The following is a 20,570-nucleotide window of genomic DNA, read 5'->3' as shown; positions in this document are numbered from 1 at the left end:
TAGCAGCATAAGGCTACATCCTTTTTAATTGCAGATTTTTAAAACACAGTCCAACAGGGTAACTGGCTGATAATTGTGGAAAGGGCCAGATGCCTTAGTTGCCTGTTTGATGTAACCCAAACTTTTGGCATGTGCTGGGATGGTGTCTTTTCTTTCTGCCTGAAGCTGATCTTTAGTTTTTGTTGCTTTTGGGGTTTTTTGGCTTGGCTTTGGTTGGTGGTTTTTCATTTAGAGGTTAATACATATAAAATTACAACGGGAATAGAAGGGTAACCCCCCACCCCCAACCTCTTATCCCAACTTCTAAATCCTCTCCCCAAAGGAACCACTGTCCAGTTTCTTGTGGACTCAAAGGAGCTTCCCACTGCATTGTGATACATGTGTATGTGTTTACACAAATAGATTCTTCTTACAAAATCTGTATAAAACTTATTTCAGAAAGTCAGTCAGACAAAAAGGCATGTACAGTGCCACTGTTACAGCACAACTATTTTCACCTTGGCAGATTCCTTTCCAGTTTGTTATAAGGTGCTCTTTATGTCGCCACACAGTGCACAACTCTTTTTTTCATGTATTGGAAGTATTTGCGTAAGATTTAGTCTCAATTGAGGTGATGAAAGGGTTATTTTGCTTCATTTCTTCCGTGTTAAGATTCCTTAAAATCTGAAGAGCAGAAAAAGGAATAGATGATGTTGAGGTTAAAAAAAAAAAAAAATGCTGAGTAACACGTTTCTCTTTCAACAGCTGCTACTTCTTATCCTCCCTGCTCCTAAAGTAAGACAAATTCTAGGAGGAAGTCTTAGCTACTTTTTGCTAAGGAGAAGTGGTTTCAGCTCCCCAGTGGTTAGTGGCAATGGAATCGGAGGCACTAGAGAGATAGTCCAAGTTATTTATAGAAGAATTTCAAACAATTAAATGCAAAATATACACAGTTCAGAGTTTCCTTTGATGCAGTATGTAGTATTTTATAAAATAAAAATCGAGAATGCATGGGAAATCAGCATTGTTCTTGACATAGAATTGGTACGCTCATCAAAGCATAACAAAAAAAATGTCTACAGCTAGACCCCTAAGGAAGGGTCACCTACTAATTATTTTAGTATAATTTTGTTTAGCAGAATATATGTACTATAATGGCATTTACAGTTCATTTGTCAATCAGCACATCTAAAACAGACTCTTCTATAAATTGTCTTCCTATGGCATTTACAATTTAAAATGAATTTTTGGATCAAAACTAAACTCATCTGTTTTTGTATAGCAGAAAAAGATAGGCGGACCAATTTTTTTCTGCAGAAAAAAGTCTGTACACTAGCTTAGAATTCTCAACCCTCCTCTAGCTCTTCAGATGCTAAAATCTAATTTAGACACTGGGTCATTAGCACAGGCCTTTTATGAAAAACTGTTTACAGAGTACCTGGTGGCTAAACTCAGTAGTATCTTAACAATGCTGAAAAATACCCAGCCTTGGCTGATAATATGTACTTGTAATTCACATATGATGTTATTAATGTGCTCTGCCTAAAGCACAGAGTCCGTTCAGGCTTATATAAAGAATTAGTGGGAAAATGTTAGGGTCCTTCTGGGTGACAACTTTCACAGATGACTGCAGTCTCTCCAGGTTCATGTTGGCTAAGGCAAACAAACGCTGCACAATCATAAACTTTTCCATATCCTTCAGAGGAGCCAAGTCTGGATTTTCAAGATCAGACACTCCATCATCAGAGAGCGCATGGAGCTGAAATGACACATTTAAGCAAATTCATTTAAAAATGTTACAGAAAAACCACATAGGTGAATAGTAATGTACTTCTAGATGATTATGGAGAAAAATTAAATTGTTACTGTTTTTTAAATTCCCCAAGTGGTGCAGAAAAACCCTTAAGATGTAACAAGATTTGTTTCTCCCAGGCCAGGACCTTACGCCTGATTTTTCCAATTTGCGTGGAGTTCTGACTGAATCTCCACTCTGAATTCTACCTTCTACTAGATCCCTTAACTTCAGGAGATGAGAAAGTTCAGAATGTAACTTTCCCATACACACAGTATGTACGGTTTGATTTTTCTTTTTATTTTAATGATATTAGAATTTCTTAAATAGTTGCTTGATATCCTCAAAGGGATAGGTACCACAGTACAGTTATGCTTCCTGCCTCAAGAACCTTTGCCCTTGCTATTCCTACGTGGGACACTCTTCTTCCAGAGCTCCATGTAAACCTTTTCTTCTCATCTCTCATTGTCCACTGAAATGCCTCATCAGAAGGGCCTTTCCTACTCCCCCCTCTACCCCCATATCCCAGCCACTGTTACTCTACTGTCTTTCTGAAATTATCCTCTTGATAGTCACTGTTTAGTCTGTTTTCTAAAACCTAAGCTTTTTAGGAGACCAGGGCCCCAGTCTGTCATAGAACATAGGCCGTCAATGTGTTGAATGAATGTTAGCTCTTCAGAGAGGTCATTTCAGATGCTGCTCTAATATTTTTTTTAAATCTTCAGTAATAATTACAAAGATTAGTTGATTTGATTTTTACCAGGCATTCAAAACCAGAGCAGATTAATGTAGAGTAAAATTTAAAAAAAAAAAAAATGAAGTAAATTTATAAAGTATGTGTGAATGTTAACTGAATCAGAAGAGAATCCAAAAGATTTCCAGAAATCTTACTAAAAGCTTGCTCCAATGTCCAAAGGGCAGCAGTCATTTGACTATAAAAGTACTTGTGTGTCTATTATCAAAATAAGCCTTAACAAATCTACACCGTGTAGATTCACCAACTACCACTCACACAGTGTTACCACAGGCTTAAGAGCAACCTTTGGCTAAGACCATAAACTATCAATTTTGCTTTAGAAAGTAGATTAGGCCTACTCTTTGAGCAGAAGCACCATATTCCAGTAATTTAAGAATGAGCTCCACTGGCACAGGCTGCCCTCAGCGGGCTCTGTGTCTGGGGTCTGAGCAGCATCCAGTTTCCTTCCCTGAACAGCTGCCAGCCCCACATGCCCAGAGGCACTTCTAGGTATGAAAGATTACAGTCACCCAAAGGGTGGTGGGGCAAAAGTGACAGTCTACTGATGATTCTATCTGATCCTATTCTTCTAAAAGCCCCTCAAAGTTACTCTGGCCAGCAGACAAGAGAAGATAGGAATGCTGGTACATTTCTGTACCCTGTTCTAAGTAAATCCCTGTAAGTAACTCGACACCCAAATTCCTTCAGGAGGCAGGAGCCTCATTGTCTTAAGGATTGTTGCAATATCTAGGGCAGATTATGTGAAGATACCCAGGAAATTGTTTAAATAAAATTTTTTTTATCTTAAGCAGCCCCCAAAAAGCAGACAAATGACTCTGTGGGTGGGTAGTTTTGTGCCCGTGTAGAATACCAGCCATCCTGGAACTCCAAATGTGTCCTCCTGGCTATGCTCAGACCAACAAAACAGAACTTGGAAGCAACACAAAGATCAAATCTAATGCTTACTGCAGGGAAGATGACAAGTAAGTGTGAGTTTGTTGGGAGAGGGAATTAGCTAATGTGGTCTTGCAGTATTTTGATGATTTTGTAAATCTTTACTAAGGGTAACCTGGGAGATGCTAAGTACTCGGTTACTGCAACAGAGAGCTGGGCTATGAAAGCAGAGCTATTGCCGTGCTCATCACTGCACACAATTAGGTAATGGTACTTATTATCTCCATAACCCAACTACACCACCAGACAGAACATACATGCTGTCATGTTTTCAAGTAGTTCAGTTTTAGTGATCAAAGTATAAGAACTCAGCATTCTTCTGGGTGGGTAGAATCTACTTTCAGTTGTGAATGGGTTCTAAACTCCTCCTTGGAATGATGCCTTGTTCAGATGTCTTTGCTATGCACAGAAGTACCCAAGGCCCTAAGCATGGTGTTCAAGCTCCCAGAGCGGATGGGTAACAAATTTCAGGATCCTGGCCAGGCACTTAATCTCAAGACCTGCTTTCTAGATCTGGGAGCAGAGCTCTGAGCTTTGGTCTTTTGAGCCTACTATAGCATCTTGGTCTGGACTCTTAGTAACTAACCAGACCTTAAAATAATCCAACCAGGTGTGTTCAGCTACTCTGCCCCGGGCTGAGCAACACCTGCCCCATTGGAGTGGTTTCTGGACAGCCTATTGATGGCTCCTTCTATTAATGACCCAGTTTGTAATTTAAAAAGGAAAAGCTTAATCTTAACTCTCTAGGGCTAAGCTCATCATTACCTAACTCTTGCTCTTGCCATGAAATTTCCTTAGGGCACAAAGCTAATGATCTGAGACAAAGCAGTCCTCTCGAATACCTCCCTGGTGAATTAGATGCAGAGCTGAATCAAACTGGTCTAGCCCTAGCACTGCCATTGCAAACAACAGGGTGTCAGGCTCCTTCCCTGCAATGTTACAACCAAACTTTGGCCAAAATTCTCTCCAAACAAACAGTGGGGAAAGCTTGAGATTTGGAAGTTAATGACAAGGTTGGGTCCTAGCCCTGTAAGCAAGTTCTCTGTACAAATGCTTTTCCTCTCAGCCTCAGTCTTCCTGTAGGGTAGAATGTGTGGTATGATGTGGATGGTGTGTAAAAAAAAGTGGGGTTAGTAATAATACCTGTTTAAACTATTTTGAAGAGCTATTGTAGATGAAAAATCCTAAAGGTGTTTTATCATTTGTTAGGTGCCCATTCCCAGATCCCCACTGAGAGGTTCCTTACCAAGTGACACAGCGTAGGAATAATCTGGAGTTTACAGCAAGCACCCAGCAGCGCTGCTGCATTATCTGGCATTTCTGCAGGAGACAAAAATTAGTGTCCAAAAAACAAAAAAAAAAATCCATGGGAACCGGCCAGCCCCTGAATTGTATCTAATTTATACACTAGTGCTCTCCCAGCAGCCAGGCAGAGGACATGCTCAGTAATTACTGAATAGATGAATGAATGGTGCTAAACAGGCAACAAAGGCCTTTTAGAAAACAGATGTTGGAATAAGGTAACCAGCTCTGTGTTCACTAGAGGATAGTCCTTAACATTCAATTTGCCAATCAAGAAGAACTGTACAGACTCAAGGAAAAGCAAATCATATTGAAAAGTAGAACCTACCTTTTCCTGAAGATGGCAAAGAAGGAAGCCCCTGCCCCTCCCAAAGTCAAAGGCTTTGAAGGCCAAGAAAGCAATGTTGAAACGCATCCACAGTCACACACACAAAAAATCCATATGTCACCTACTTTTTTTTTAAGATTAATTTATTCATTTGAGAGGGAGAGAGAAGCAGACTCCTTGCTGAGCAGGGAGCCTGACGCAGGGCTCGATCCCAAGATCATTACCCAATCTGAAGGCTCAACTGAGCCACCTAGGTGCCCCCACATGTCAACTACTTTTTGACAGCCCGAGACACTGTGTGTCTGAAGACAGCCCAAATATCCTCAAAAGAGTGCACCCCAGGAGAAACTAGCTTGACCACCATGCCATCATTAAGTTCCTGCTGACTACCAAGTCAGCCATGAAGAGAACAGAAGACAACACACTTGTGTTCACTGTGGATGTCAAGGCCAGCAAGCACCAGACTGTGAAGAAGCTCTATGACGCGGACATAGCCAAGGTCAACACCCTGATCAGGCCTGATAGAAAGAAGGTGGCATATGTTCAACTGACTCCTGACTATGAAGCTTTGGATGTTGCCAACAAAATTGGGATCATCTAAACTGAATCTAGCCAGCTAAATCATAAATATAAATTTCCCCACCAAAAAAAAGTAGAATCTAGAATTTGGTGACAAGAACTATATTTGAGCTCTGCTACGTATTTGGGGTGTGACTTTGGGTATACCTCTAGGACATGTTTCCTCATTTGACCAACCATAGTTTTGTTTTTGCAGATGTCCGAGAAGAGGGTAAAGTATGAAGGGTTCCACTCAGGTCATTAGTCATTTTGGGGAGAAAAATGCAATGTGGCTGGACAAAGGGGTGGCACTGCAGAACCCTCCAGCCCACCACTAGCTCAACACAAGGGGCACCAGTGACAGAAGAAGTTGGTGGAGGGCTGCACCAGAAGGGCCCTGCCAAGTCCCAGGGAAAGGAAATCCAAGTCAGTGTTATTGAAAATAGATTTTAAATCCCAACCAGGGTAAGTTTCTAAAAGAACCCAATCCCTCAAGATACAACCTTTGAACTGAAAAGGCAAAAGAGGGAAGAGAGTCACCTGCTGCATCACCTGGCCCAGGAACCACTTAAGAACTCTGTCCATCTCCTGCATTATTTATAAACAGCAGGTCACTGAGGCTGTGATCCAGCAAAGTACAATGAAACATAGCCTATTCCTAAGGGAGGAAGGCTGCTAGGAGGATGGGGCAGCTCCAGGGAATGATCCTGCTTGAAAACACCCTAAAATTGCATTTAAATGTTGTGTGTGCATTTGCCCACAGAGAAGATCAACGGCCAACAAATTATCATGGAGGCCCTTATCCCAAATCGGAAAGATAAAGCTGGTAAGTACAGACCCCCTGGTGGAAGGATCACAGGACCTGGAAGGGCAATGACAAAGTCACCTGGGACATGAAGTTCTAGCTGAACCACTGTCATACCTCATCTGCCCTGTTCATGCCTCCATTCCTTCAGTTTTCAGGTGGCTCCTGAGTCCCATGTAACCATCATCATCCACCCGCCCCCCACCACCCTTATTCTTGGAAATAGTTTAGTTCCATGTTATGCAGATTCACTATTTTGAGTATGGTGCTAGGGACACAAGGATGAAATAACAGCATCTGCTTTACAGAGCTTACCAACTAATTTTACTACTTTAATTTCCTGTGGGTGCAGATGATTGTTTTCTCCTACCTCAGCACCTAGCAGTGCCTAAAACACAGAAGCTTCTTCAGTATTTCTCAAGTTGAAATCTCTTCCATATCCTGACTCTGTTTTACAAATTACACCTGGGGAGTTCATGCTTATGGTCACTAAGTGTTTGAGGAAGTGTTCAAGAGACAGGAAAGATGCTGGGATTAAAGTGCTTTAAACAAGTTAAGCATGAAGAGGCTCGTTCAAAGTGGTGATGTAGGAAGATCCTGAACTTACCTCCAGCCAAATATGGAACAATTCCCTTGGGGAAAAAAAAGAAAAACTACACAGCCAGCAAACAAGAAAAAACTGACATCTAAGCAAGTAGGAAAAAACCCCACAGTTGGAAGGGAACTCAAAAGCTTCTCTGAGGAGCAAAGAGTTTGAACCCCACATTTTTAAGACAGGCACTGGAGGGACCAGCTCCCCAGATATCTAGCTTTGAAAGCCAATGGGGCTCATGTTCATGAGACCCACAAGGCTATAGCAAACTGAGAAATGGTTCTTAAAGGCCTTGCCCATGGACTTACCTGCACAAAGTCAGCCCTTTGAAAGGGGTCCAGACTTTCTGTGAAAGAGGCTTGTTAACTTAAAGCAGCACTCTGAAGGCAGACCTCTCAAAAGAGCAAGGGGCCTGCCGGAGTACACTGTGAGGATGGGGGCCAGTGCTTACCATCTTTGCATCCTTCCTCTGCCACACTCCAAGGCACCCATATCTCCTGGAAGGGAGCTGTTACACAAGTCTGATGTTCTAGTTTTTATGGCTGCCTCTTGAGAGCCTGGGCCCTATGGGAATGTAACAAATGGAGAGCCAGTTCTTGGCTGACTACTACCCGCAGTCTTTCTGTGATAGAGGCTTACTTATAGAAGGAGGGGAAGATGGCAGCCGAATAAGAGGATCTTAGGTTTGCCTCATTCCACAAATACAACTAGATAACTATCCTATCATCCTAATAACCCCAGAAATCTATCTGAAGACTGGTAGAACAAACTTCACAAGTAAAGGTAGAGAAAAGACCACAGCAATCAAGATAGGAAGGACAGAGATGTGGCTTGGGAGAGAAATGGATTGTGGCAACAGCAGTGGGGAGGGAGCCGTGGTCACAGAGAAGGGCAAAAGATAGACTAGCATACAGGGGAACATACAAGGAAAACAAATCCCCATAGCAATTGGCTTGGAAAGCAGGAGGGCTCATATTTTGTGACTTCTTGCAATCAGTGGTGCTTAAAGCCTGGAGTTTTAAATTAAAAGGTCACCATGCTTGGCTCTGGGAGAGCTTGGAGGACATTGCCTGCCTTCTCTCCAAGAGCAGCCACAAACATGGAAACAGGAATGTGAAGAGCATCTAGAGCCCACAGTGGGGAGGTTATCTGCGCATCTTGCAGTGTGTCCCAGAGAGACCCCTCCAGGACCATAGGAACTGGCAGGTGCCATTTCCCTCCCCCACCCATCAGCATAAATGCAGAGCCATCTGTGGGAACCAGCACAACGTGAACACTCACTCTAAACTCATTTACACCAAGCCCTGTGCTCTGGAAGAACTGCCTTTCCATTCATGCTTGCCTCAGTCCCAGGATAGTAGGTCCCCTCCCCCAAACTCCTGCCAACACAGCATCTCCTGATTTGCAGGTTTTGAGGCCTCAGTTCCAGTGGCAGCAGTGAGAGTTCTCATTACATGCAGACCAGGGCACACCTAGGTAAAATGTGCCACATACAGACCAGAGACCAAACACTACCCACAACAGGCAAGGAGAGCCTCGGCAAATGACTAGTCTGAAGCATAAAGAGGCCAGGACACATTGGAGACACTCCCAGAAGTGCTGGGACACTACACTGCAGGGCACTACATGTAGGACCTCTTCTTCATAAAGCCATTACCCTCAGGAACAGGAGACATAGCTCACTTTCCTAACACAGAGAAACAGGCAGAGAGACTTCGACAAAATGAGAAGATAGAGGAATTTGTCCAGAATGAAAGAACAAGACAAGGCCATGGCCAGAGATCTAAGTGAAACAGATATAGTAACATGCCTAATAAAGAATTTAAAGCAACGATCATAATACTCCTCACTGGACTTGAGAAAAGAGTGGAGGACATCAGTGAGACCATTAACACAGAGATAAGGAGTAACAAAGCAGAGATAAAGAGCTCAATAAACAAAGTGAGAAACACACTTGATGGAATGAACAGCAGGCTAGAAGCATGGGAATTAATGACCTAGAAGACAGAGTAATGGAAAGGAATCAAGCTGAACAAAACGGGAAAAAAAGAATCCTGCAAAACAAGAACAGACGTAGGGAACTCTGACTCCATCAAATATAATAACATTCATATTATAGGAGTCAGAAGAAAGAGAGAAAAGCGGGCAGAGAATTTATTTGAAGAAATAGCTGGAAACTTCCCTAAACCGGGGAAGGAAACATATCCAGAAGGCACAGAGAAACCCCAACAAAAGCAGATTCACACAAAGACATACTGTAATTAAAACAGAAAAATACAGTGATAATGAAAATATCTTAAAAATGACAAGACAAGGAAGGCAATTACATACAAAGAAAACCCCATAAAGCTGTCAGTGGATTTTTCAGCACAAACTTTCCAACCCAGAAAGGAGTACCATGATATATTCAAAGTACTGAATGGGAAAAATGGCAGCCAAGAATACTCTTATCTAGCAAGGCTATTATTCATAATAGAAGGAGATGGACTTTCCAAAACAAAAAGTAAAGGAGCTCACAACGACTAAAACAACCCTGCAAGAAATATTAAAGGGAACTCGGAGTGGAAAGGAAAGACCAAAAATTATAGCATGAAGGTAGAAAACACAAAAGCACTAAAATCAAATATTTCTGTGAAAAATCAGTCAAGGAACTCACAAAATAAAGGATGTAAAATATGACACCATATACCTAAAACGTGGGGATAGGAGGAATAAAAAATGGGTTCAAACATAAACAACCATCAATTTAAAACAGACTGCTATATGCAGAAGATGTTATACCACAAATCAAAAACCACTAATGAATATGGAAAGAATTTTTAAAAATCCAAATGTATCACTAATGAAAACCAGCAAACCATGAAGGGGAGAAAGACAAGAAAGAATCAGAGAAAATGTTCAGAAACCACACAGCAAGTTAAAAAAAAATGGCAATAAATACATGTCTGTCAATAATATTTTGGAATGAGGGGTGCACCTGGGTGGCTCAGTCAGTTAAGCATCCAATTCTTGATTTTGGCTCAGGTCATGACCTCAGGGTCCTGAGACTGAGCCCCAAGTCAGGCTCCATGCTAGGCGTGGAGCCTGCTTAAGATCCTCTCTCTCTCCCTCTGCCCCACCTCTCTCAAAAAAAAAATAAAATCTTCGAATGAAAAAAGGACTAAATGTTCCAATCAAAAGACAAAGTGGCAGAATAGATTTAAAAAACAAGACCCATTCTATATGCTGCCTACAAGAGAGTCATTTTAGACATAAAAACACCAGCCAATTGAAACTGAGGGGATAGAGAAACGTTTATCATGCAAATGGATGTCAAAAGAAAGCCAGAGTAGGAGTACTTATGTTGGACAAAAGACTTTAAAACAAAAACTATAATAAGAGACAAGAGCACTATGTAATAATAAAAGAAACAATCCAACAAGAAGATAAAACAATTGTAAATATTTATGCATCCAACGTGGGGACACCCAAATACATAAAACGGTTAACAACAAACATAAGGGAAATAATCTATAATAATACAGTAATAGTAGGGGACTTTAACACCCCACTTACATCAATGGACAGATCATCCAAATAGAAAATCAACAAGAAAACAATGGCTTTGACACAATGGACCACATGGATAAATATTCAGAACACTCCATCCTAAAGAATGTATATTCTATTCAAGTGCACATTGAACATTCTCCAGAACAGATCGTGTATTAGGCCACAGAGAAAGCCTCAACAAATTTAAAAAGATCAGAGTCACACCATGCATCTTTTCTGACTACAACATTATGAAACTAGAAGTCAACAACAAGAAAAAAATCTGGGAAGACCACAAATACAAGGAGGTTAAATAACATTCTACTAAACAATCAATGGGTCAACCAGGAAATGAAAGAAGAAATTAAGAAGTACATGGAAACAAATGAAACTGAAAATACAATGGTCCCTAAAACCTTTGATGCAGCAAAAGTGGTCATAAGAGGGAAGTATGTAGGAAAACAGGCCTACCTCAAGAAGAAAAATGTGAAACAACCTAATCTTACACCTAAAGGAGCTAGAAAAAGAACAAAACCTAAAGTCAGCAGGAGGAAGGAAATAATAAAGATTAGAGCAGAAATAAATGATATAGAAACTAAAAAGTAGAACAGCTCAATGAAACCAGGAGCTGGTTCTTTGGGGAAAAAAAATCAGTGATATTGATAAATCACCAGCCAGACTTATGAAGAAAAAAGAGAAAGGACCCAAATAAATAAAATCACAAATGAGAGATTAGAAATACCAAACACCACAGAAATATAACTATACGAGAATATTATGAAAAACTATATGCCAACAAACTGAACAACCTAGAAGAAATGGATAAATTCCTAGAAACATATAGCTGACCAAAACTGAAGCAGGAAGAAATAGAAAATTTGAACAGACCAATTACCAGCAATGAAATTGAATCAATAATTTAAAAACTCCCAACAAAACTCCAAGACCAGATAGTTTCACAAGCCAATTCTGCCAAACATTTAAAGAATAATATGTATTCTTCTCAAACTATTCCAAAAAATAGGAAAGTAAGGAGAACTTCCAAATTCATTCTATGAGACCAGCATTACCCTGATACCAAAATTAAAGACACCACAAAAAAACAAGAACTACAGGCCAAGATCTCTGATGAACATAAATGCAAATATCCTCAACAAAATACTAGCAAACCGAACCCAACAGTACATCAAAAAAATCATTCACCATGACCAAGGATTTATTCCTGGATTTATTTGTAAATCAATCAACATGACACATAACATCAATAAGAGAAAGGATAAGAACCATATGATCATTTCAACAGACACTGAAAAAAGCATTTGACAAAGTATAACATCCATTCATGACAAAAACCCTCAACAAAGTTGGTATAAAGGGAACATACCGCAACATAATAAAGGCCATTTGTGAAAAACCCAGAGCTAACATCATCCTCAGTGGGGACAAACTGAGAGCCTTTCCCCTAAAGTCAGGAACAAGACAATGATGTCCACTCTTCGCACTCTTATTCAACATAGTACTGAAAGTCCTAGCCACAGGATTCAAACAACAAAAAAAATAAAAGGCATTCGAATCGGCAAGGAAGAAGGCAAACTTTCACTCTTTGCAGATGACATACTATATATAGAAAACCCAAAAGACTCCCATCAAAAAAACTGCTAGAACGGATAAACAAATTCAGTTAAGTGGCAGGATACAAGATCAATCTACAGAAATCGGTTGCATTTCTATATACCAATAATGAAGCAGCGGAAAGAGAAATTAAGAAAACAATCCCATTGGGGCACCTGTGTGGCTCATTCGATTAAGCGTCTGCCTTCAGCTCAGGTCATGATCCCAGGGTCCTGGGATCGAGTCCCACATCGGGCTCCTGCTCCACAGGGAGTCTGCTTCTCCCTCTGCCTCTCCCCCCGCCCCCATTCTCTCAATCTCTCTTGCTCTCATGCTCTCTCAAATAAATATTTTTTTAAAAAAATCCCATTTACTGTTGCACCAAAAATAATAAGATACCTAGAAATAAACCTAAACAAAAAGGTAAAAAATTGTACTCTGAAAACTATAAAACATTGATGAAAAAATTGAGGACAACATAAATGGAAAGATTCTGTGCTCATGCATTGGAAAAACAAATACTGTTAGTATATCTATACAACCCAAAGCAATTCTACGTATTTAATACAATCTCTATCAAAATTCCAACAGCACTTTTTACAAAACTAGAACAAACAATCCTAAAATTTGTATGGAACCACAAAAGACTCCAAATAGACAAGGCAGTCTTGAAAAACAAAAGCAAAACTGGAGGCATCACAATTCTGGATATTAAGTTATATTACAAAGCTGTAGTAATCAAAACAGGACGATCCTGGCAAAAAAAAAGACATATAGATCATTGGACCAAAAGAGAAGACCCAGAAATAAGCCCACAATTATATGGTCAATTAATCTTCAACAAAGCAGGAAAGAATATCCAGGAAAGACAATCTCTTCAACAAATGGTGTTAGGAAAACTGGACAGCAACATGCAAAAGAATGAAACTGGACCACCTTCTTACACAAAAATAAACTCAAAATGGATTAAAGAGCTAAATGTAAGACAGGAAACCATGAAAATCCTAGAAAAGAACACAGCAACTTTTTTCTAGGTATGTCTTCTGAGGCAAGAAAACAAAAGCAAAAATGAACTGTTGGGACTACATCAAAATAAAAAGCTGCATGGTGAGGGAAACAACAAAACTAAAAGGCAACCTATGGAATGGGAGAAGATATTTGCACTGATATCTCTAATAAAGCTTAGTATCCAAAATTTATACAGAACTTCTATATATCAACATCCAAAAAACAAATAATCCAATTTAAAAAATGAGCAGAAGACATGAACAGACATTCCTCCAAAGAAGACATACAGATGCCAACAGACACATGAAAAGATGCTCATCATCACACATCATCAGGGAAATGCAAATCAAAACTACAATGAGATATCACCTCACACCTGTCAAAATAGCTAAAATCAACAACACAAGAAACAACAGGTGTTGGCAAGGATGTGGAGAAAAAGGAACCCTCCTGCACTGTTGTTGGGAATGCAAACTGGTACAGCCACTGTGGGGAAAAAGTATGGAGGTTTCTCAAAAAATTAGAAATAGAACTACCTTACAATCCAGGAATTGCACTACTGGGTATTTACCCAAAGAATACAAAAGCACTAATTCAGAGGGATACATGCACACCTATATTTACAGGAGCATTATTTACAATAGCCAAATTATGGAAGCAGCCCAAGTGTCCATGGATAGATGAATTGGGTGCAGAAGATGTGAGATATGTATACACATACACATATACACACACACACAATGGAATATTAGCCATAAAAAGGAATGAAATCTTGCCATAGACAAGTACATGGATGTTGCTAAAGTGTATAATATTAAGTGAAATAAGTCCATCAAAAACAAATACCATGTGATTTCACTCATATGTGGAATTTAAGAAACAAAATAAATGAGCCAAAAAAAAAAAAAAAAGTGAAACCAAGAAACAGACTCTCAACTATAGAGAACAAACTGATGGTTACCAGAGGGGAGGTGGGTGGGGGGGAGGGATAGGTGAAATAGATGATGGGTATTAAATAATACACTTATGATGAGCACTAAGTAAAATATAGAATTGTTGAATCACTATATTGTGCACCTGAAACTAATATAACACTGTATGTTAACTATACTGGAATTAAAATTTAAAAGTTAATAAAAGAAAAAAAATGTTTAATTCTAAATAGTAGTAAAAATACTATACAATAATTAGTTAAGGCATACACAAGACATAAAGGTATAAACTGACATCAAAACCTTAAAATGTGGTGGAGGAGGTAGTAAAACTGTAGGGCTTTAGAATGCATTCAAACTTTAGTTGTTACCAACTTAAAATAGACTATTATAAGGATGCCTGGGTGGCTCAGTTGGTTAAGCATCTGCCTTTGACTCAGGTCATGATCCCTGGGTCCTGGGATCGAGCCCCACCTTGTGCTCCCTGCTCAGTGGGGAATCTGATTCTCCCTCTTTCTCCCTTTGCCCTCCCCTCTGCTCGTGCTCTCTCTCTCTCTCAAATAAATAAAATTGACTTTTAAAAATAAGTTGTTATATGTAAGCATCATGGTAACTGCAAAGCAACAACCTATAGTAGATACACAGAGAACAGAATCTAAGCATACAACTACAGAAAATCATCAAAGGAAGAGAGCAAGAAAGGGAACAAAAAGCTACAAAACAGTCACAAAATAATTTTTTAATAGCAATAAGTACATACCTATTATTAACTAGTTCAAATATAAATGGACTAAATTCTCCAGTCAAAAGACAGAGTGGCTGAATGGAAAAAAAAAAAAATTCAAAGGACCCATCTATATGCTGCCCACAAGAGACGTAAGATGTCAAGACACAGGCTGGAAGTTGGTAAAAGGTATTCCATCTAAATGGAAACCAAAAGAAAGGGGGCATAGCTAAACTTAAACAAAATAGACTTCAAAACAAAGACTGTAATAAGACAAAAAAGTGCATTATATGATGATAAATGGGTCAGTACAACAAGAAAATATAACACATTTATGCACCCAGCATAGGAACACCTAAATATATAAAGCAAATATTAACAGACCTAAAGAGAGAAATACACACAATATAATAATAGTAGGGAACTTCATACCCCACTTATCAGGGATAGATCATCCGGACAGATTATCAGTAGGGAAACCTCAGCCTTAAACAACACATTAAGATGGAGTTAACAGATATATACAGAATACTCCCTAGGATAGATCACATATTATGCCACAAAACAAGTCTTAATAAATTTAAGAAGACTGTGATTGGAAAAGATGCTTAATATGATTTCAGTGGTATAAAACTAAAATCAATTAACAAAAGAAACTGGAAAAGTCACAAATATGTAGATATCAAAAATGCTACTCAGTGATCAATGGATGAAATTAGAAATCAAAGGAGAATTCAAAAGTTACCTTGAGACAAATATGAAATGGAAATAAAACATATTGAAACTTAATAGATGCAGTAAAGGCAGTTCAAGAGGGAAGTTCATGGCAATAATTTCCCCTAAGAAACAAGAAAAATCTCAAATACACATCATAACTTTATACCTGAAGGAACTAGGAAGGGAAGAATAAACTTAGCCCTAATTTAGTAGAAGGAAATAACAGAAGATCATAATGGAAATAAACAGAATAAAAAGACCAATACAATCAAGAGCTGGTTCTTTGATAAACCTTTAGCTACACTCAACCAAGAAATAGAAGACTCAAGTAAATACAATCAGGAATAAAAGAGAAATTACAACTGATAACACAGAAATACAAAGGATCTTGAGAAACTACTATGAACAACTATACACCAACAAATTGGACATGCTAGAAGAAATGGATGAATTCCTACATACAGCCTACCAAGACAAAATCAGGAAGAAATAGAAAAACTCAACAGACTGATTATGAGAAAGCAGACTAAATCAGTAACCAAAAACCTCCTAACAAACAAAAGTCCAGGACCAGATGGCTTCATGGATGAAATCTATAAAAGATTTAAAGAAAAATTAGGGCAACCCCTTCAGGTCCTCTCCCTCCTTGGGAGATTTTACTATCACTTTGCTATCGCTCAATGAATCTTGCTTTGCTGCCCACCAAAGGAAGGAAGGGAGGGAGGGAAGGAGAAAAGAGAAGAAAAGAAGAAAGAAAGAAGAGAGAAAAAGAAAGAAGAAGGATGGAAAAGAAAGAGAAGAGAAAAGAAGAAGAAAAAGAAAAACTAATACTGGGGCACCCGGCTGGCCCAGTTGGTGGAGCACGTGACTCTTGATCTCAGGGTCGTGAGTTCAAGCCTCACGTTGGGCATAAAGCTTACTTAAATAAAAATACAATTTAAAGAAAAATTAAGACTGATCCTTCTCAAACCCTTGGAATCTCCTTTTTCAAGGCCAGTATTACCATGATAACAAAACCAGACAAGGAGGCCACAAGAAAACTACAGACCAATATCCCTGATAAACATAGATGCAAAAGTCCTCAACAAAATATTCACAAGCTGACTTGAACAGTACATTAAAAGGCTCATACACCATGATCAAATGGGATTTATTCCAGGAATGCAAGGATGGCTGAACTTCCATAAAGCAAGCAACATGATACACCACAGTAACAAAGTAAAGGATAAGAATCATATGATCATCGCAATAGATGCAGAAAAAGCATTTGACAAAATTCAACATCCATTTATGATATTAAAAAAAAGGTCAGTAAAGTATAGAGACCATGTACTTCAACATAAAAAGGCTATATATGACAAGCCCATAGCTAACATCATTAATGGTGAAAAGCAGAAAGCTTTTCCTCTAAGATCAGAAGCAAGACAAGGATGCCCACTCTCACCGCTTCTTTTCAATATAGTATTAGAATCCTAGCCAGAGCAATTAGGCTAGAAAAGGAAATAAAACACATCCAAATTGGAAAGAAAGAAGTAAAACCGTCACTATTTATAGATGACATGATACTATATATAGGAAATAAACACTACCAAAAAACTATTAGAATAAATTTAAGCAAGTTACAGGATACAAAATCAATACACAAAACTCTGTTGTGTTTCTATATACTAATGAATAATCAGAAGAGAAATTAAGAAAATCCCATTTATAATTACATCAAAAAGAATAAAATACCTAGGAATAAATTTAACCAAGGAGATGAAAGACCTCTACACTGAAAACTAGGACGCTGATGAAAGAAATTGAAGAAGACACAAATAAATGGAAAAACAGTCTGTGTTCATGAATTGGAAGAATTAATATTGTTAAAATGTCCATACTACCCAAAGCAATGTACAGATTGGATACAATCTGTATCAAAATTCCAATGGTATTTTTCACAGAAATAGAACAAACAATTCTAAAATTTGTATGGAACCACAAAAGACCCCAAATAGCCAAGGCAATCTTGAGAAAGAAGAACAAAGCTGGAGGCATCACATTGTCTTATTTCAAACTATATTACAAAGCTATACTGATCAAAACAGTACAATATTGCATAAAAACAGACTATAGATCAATGGAACAGAATAGAGAGCCCAGAATAAACCCAATTTATGACACGGAGCCAGAAATATACAATGGGGAGAAGACAGTCTCTTTAGTAAGCAGCACTGGGAAAATTGAACAGCCATATCAAAAGAATGAAACTGGATCACTGTTTTACACCATACACAAAAATTAACTCAGATTTGAACATAAGCCCTGAAACCACAATACTCCTAGAAGAAAACAACAAAGGTAATAAGCAACTTGAGACTGCATTTGGTGTCAAATCCAAAAAAATCATCACCAAAATCAAAGGCAACAAAACCATAATTAAGTAGGACTACATCAAACCAAAGAACTGCACAGCAAAGGAAACCAACAAAATTAAAAGGCAACCTATTGAATGGGAAAAAATATTTACAAAGATAATTCTGATAAGGTGTTCATATCCAAAATATAAAAGGACTCCTATAACTCAATAGCAAAACAAACAAAAATCCCCCAACCATCTAATCAATATGAGCAAGGGATCTGAATAGACATTTTTCCAAAGACCTACAGATAGCCAATAGGTACATGAAAAGGTGCTTAATGTTACTAATCATCAGAGAAATGCAAATCAGAATCCCAATGAGATATTACCTCACACCTGTTAGAATGGCTATTTTTCAAAAAGACAAATAGCAAGTGTTGGTGAGGATATGGGGAAAAGGGAATCCTTGTGCACTATTGGTAGGAATGTAAATTGGTATAGCCACTATGGAACAGTATGGAGTTTAAAACTAGAACTGCCATATGATTTAGCAATTCCACTTCTGGGTAAGTATCTGAAGAAAATAAAAACACCAATCTCAGAAAATATATATATGCACCCCCACATTCATTGCAGCATTACTTAAAATAAGATTTGGAAGCACTGATGGATGAATGGATAAAGAAAATGTGGTGTGTATATACAGTGGAATATTATTCAGCCATGAAAAGGGAAGGAAAGAAGGAAATCTTGTCATTTGTGACATATGGACAGACCCTGAGGACATTATGCTAAGTGAAAAAGGTCAGGGAACGACAAATACCATATGATGTCACTTATATGTAGAATCTTTAAATAAACAAATAAAAAGCTTATAGAGGACTCTGAGAAACAAACAGAATTCTAGAGGGGAGGGGGTGGGGGGGTGGGCTAGCCTGGTGATGGGTATTAAGGAGGGCATGTTCTGCATGGAGCACTGGGTGTTATACACAAACAATGAATCATGGAACACTACATCAAAAACTAATGATGTATGGTGATTAACATAACAAAATAAAAAAGCTCATAGATACAGAGAACAGATTGAGGGTTTCCAGAAGGAGGAGGCAAGTGGGGGGGTTGGGAAAGATGGAAATGAATGAATGTGGTTAAAAGTACAAACTTCCAGCTATTAAAAAAGTGAATCATGAGCATGTAATGTACAGCATGATGTCTATCGTTAACAATACTGTATTGTATATTTGAAAGTTGCTAAGAATAAATGTTAAAAATTCTCATAAGAAAAAAATTTGTAAGAAAGAAAAATTTGTAACTATGTATTAACTAGACATACTGTGATCATTTTACAATGTATACAAATATGGAATTGTGGTACATCTAAAACTAATATGATGTAAATTTTGTCTCTTTTTAAAAGTTAGGCACTATAAAGCTGGTAACTGATGTTACTATTTAGAAAGCTGCAGACAGGACTCAAGGAGAGGCCATTTTCTGTTCCAGCATTTTCCCCAGGTTCTAAAGAGAGAAGACTGTTTTTATAAGAGGGAAAGGTCAACTCAGAAGGGCGGAGGATTGGGCGCCTGGGTGGCTCAGTTGGTTAAGCGACTGCCTTCGGCTCAGGTCATGATCCTGGAGTCCCAGGATCGAGTCCCACATCAGGCTCCCGGCTCAGCGGGGAGCCTGCTTCTCCCTCTGACCCTCCCCCCTCTCATGTGCTCTCTCTCTCTCTCAAATAAATAAAATCTTTAAAAAATATATATATTGGAAAAAAAAGAAGGGCAGAGGATTAGCAGGAACACTATTGGAAGGGCTTTACTACAATGAAAGAGCTGATCTGACCTCTGCAGTGACCAACATGTAAATGAGATATCAATTCAGAGAGATGCAAGAGGGCATTGTTGGTTCAGAAATTGACTAGATATTTTCAGCTGCACTTATCCATGACTTAGATAAGACAAGAGCATATATTCATCAGCATGTAGAGCTACGAGAGGGATCCTCTATGATTAATTTTTAAAAAACTGAAGATCTGCTTGCTTGGCTTCTGTTCCTCTGTGGTGCTAGGGAGGAACCATGAATGCATCCTGAACTCAACACTTCTAATAATATCACCAGGAAGGGAAGTTGTGGGGAAAAGGATCCTGGGCTGATGGGCCAGGTCTTGCCTTTCCTTGAAGGAACTGAAAGCCTACATAGAGTGGCTACCTTCTGATACCACAGCCTCTCTGGCATGGTGAATTATGGATGGCAGTGGAGAGGAGTGGCGGGGGGGGTCCACTGGTAGTTAGTGATAACTTCATGGCCATGCCCCTACGAGGGCCATCTCAGGATCAGGGTAGAGGCTGTGTTGACTGGGCCCAGCATCCTAGTGCATCAGGATGCTCTCCACAGTCTCCCTGCCCAAATGGCCACAAAGTGGCCAATGAGTTTATAAAGAGGATCAGAAGTACCGAAACACTAGGGGAGAGAACAGTTGCCCAATGAAAGCCACTGCCACGCAGCAGTGTCAAGGCTCAAGTGTGAACCGCAGGCTGTGTTTGAGGAGAAGCCTTCCTGTGCTGCTGAGGGTGTGTGCCCGCTGACAGCCCTCCCCGGAGGAGGAGAGAGACATGCTCTCTGAGAGAACAGAGGAGGCTGGTGTCACACGAGTCTGACTTTTC

General features: G+C 39.1%; 1 protein-coding gene across 4 annotated transcripts in view; it reads right to left on the bottom strand.

Moving 5' to 3' along the window:
• Nucleotides 1-267: 267 nt before the first annotated feature.
• Nucleotides 268-20,570, bottom strand: part of GSDME (gasdermin E) — a 72,495-nt gene continuing 52,192 nt past the window's right edge. For 3 of the 4 annotated variants that reach the window (XM_032401924.1, XM_032401922.1, XM_032401923.1), the window contains exons 9-10: nt 4,708-4,781; nt 268-1,738 (exon numbers count right to left, since the gene is read on the bottom strand). In XM_032401924.1, coding sequence (XP_032257815.1) covers nt 1,508-1,738; nt 4,708-4,781 — 305 coding nt within the window. In that variant the 3' untranslated portion in view covers nt 268-1,507. The remainder of the gene's footprint in view (nt 1,739-4,707; nt 4,782-20,570) is intronic. The other variant, XM_032401925.1, reaches the window with a different exon arrangement.

Source organism: Phoca vitulina, unplaced genomic scaffold (genome assembly GCF_004348235.1).
Source record: "Phoca vitulina isolate PV1807 unplaced genomic scaffold, GSC_HSeal_1.0 scaffold4, whole genome shotgun sequence".
Taxonomy (NCBI): Eukaryota; Metazoa; Chordata; class Mammalia; order Carnivora; family Phocidae; genus Phoca; species Phoca vitulina.
Note: the sequence above shows the minus strand (reverse complement) of the source record. Positions and strands in the feature narration are given on the sequence as shown.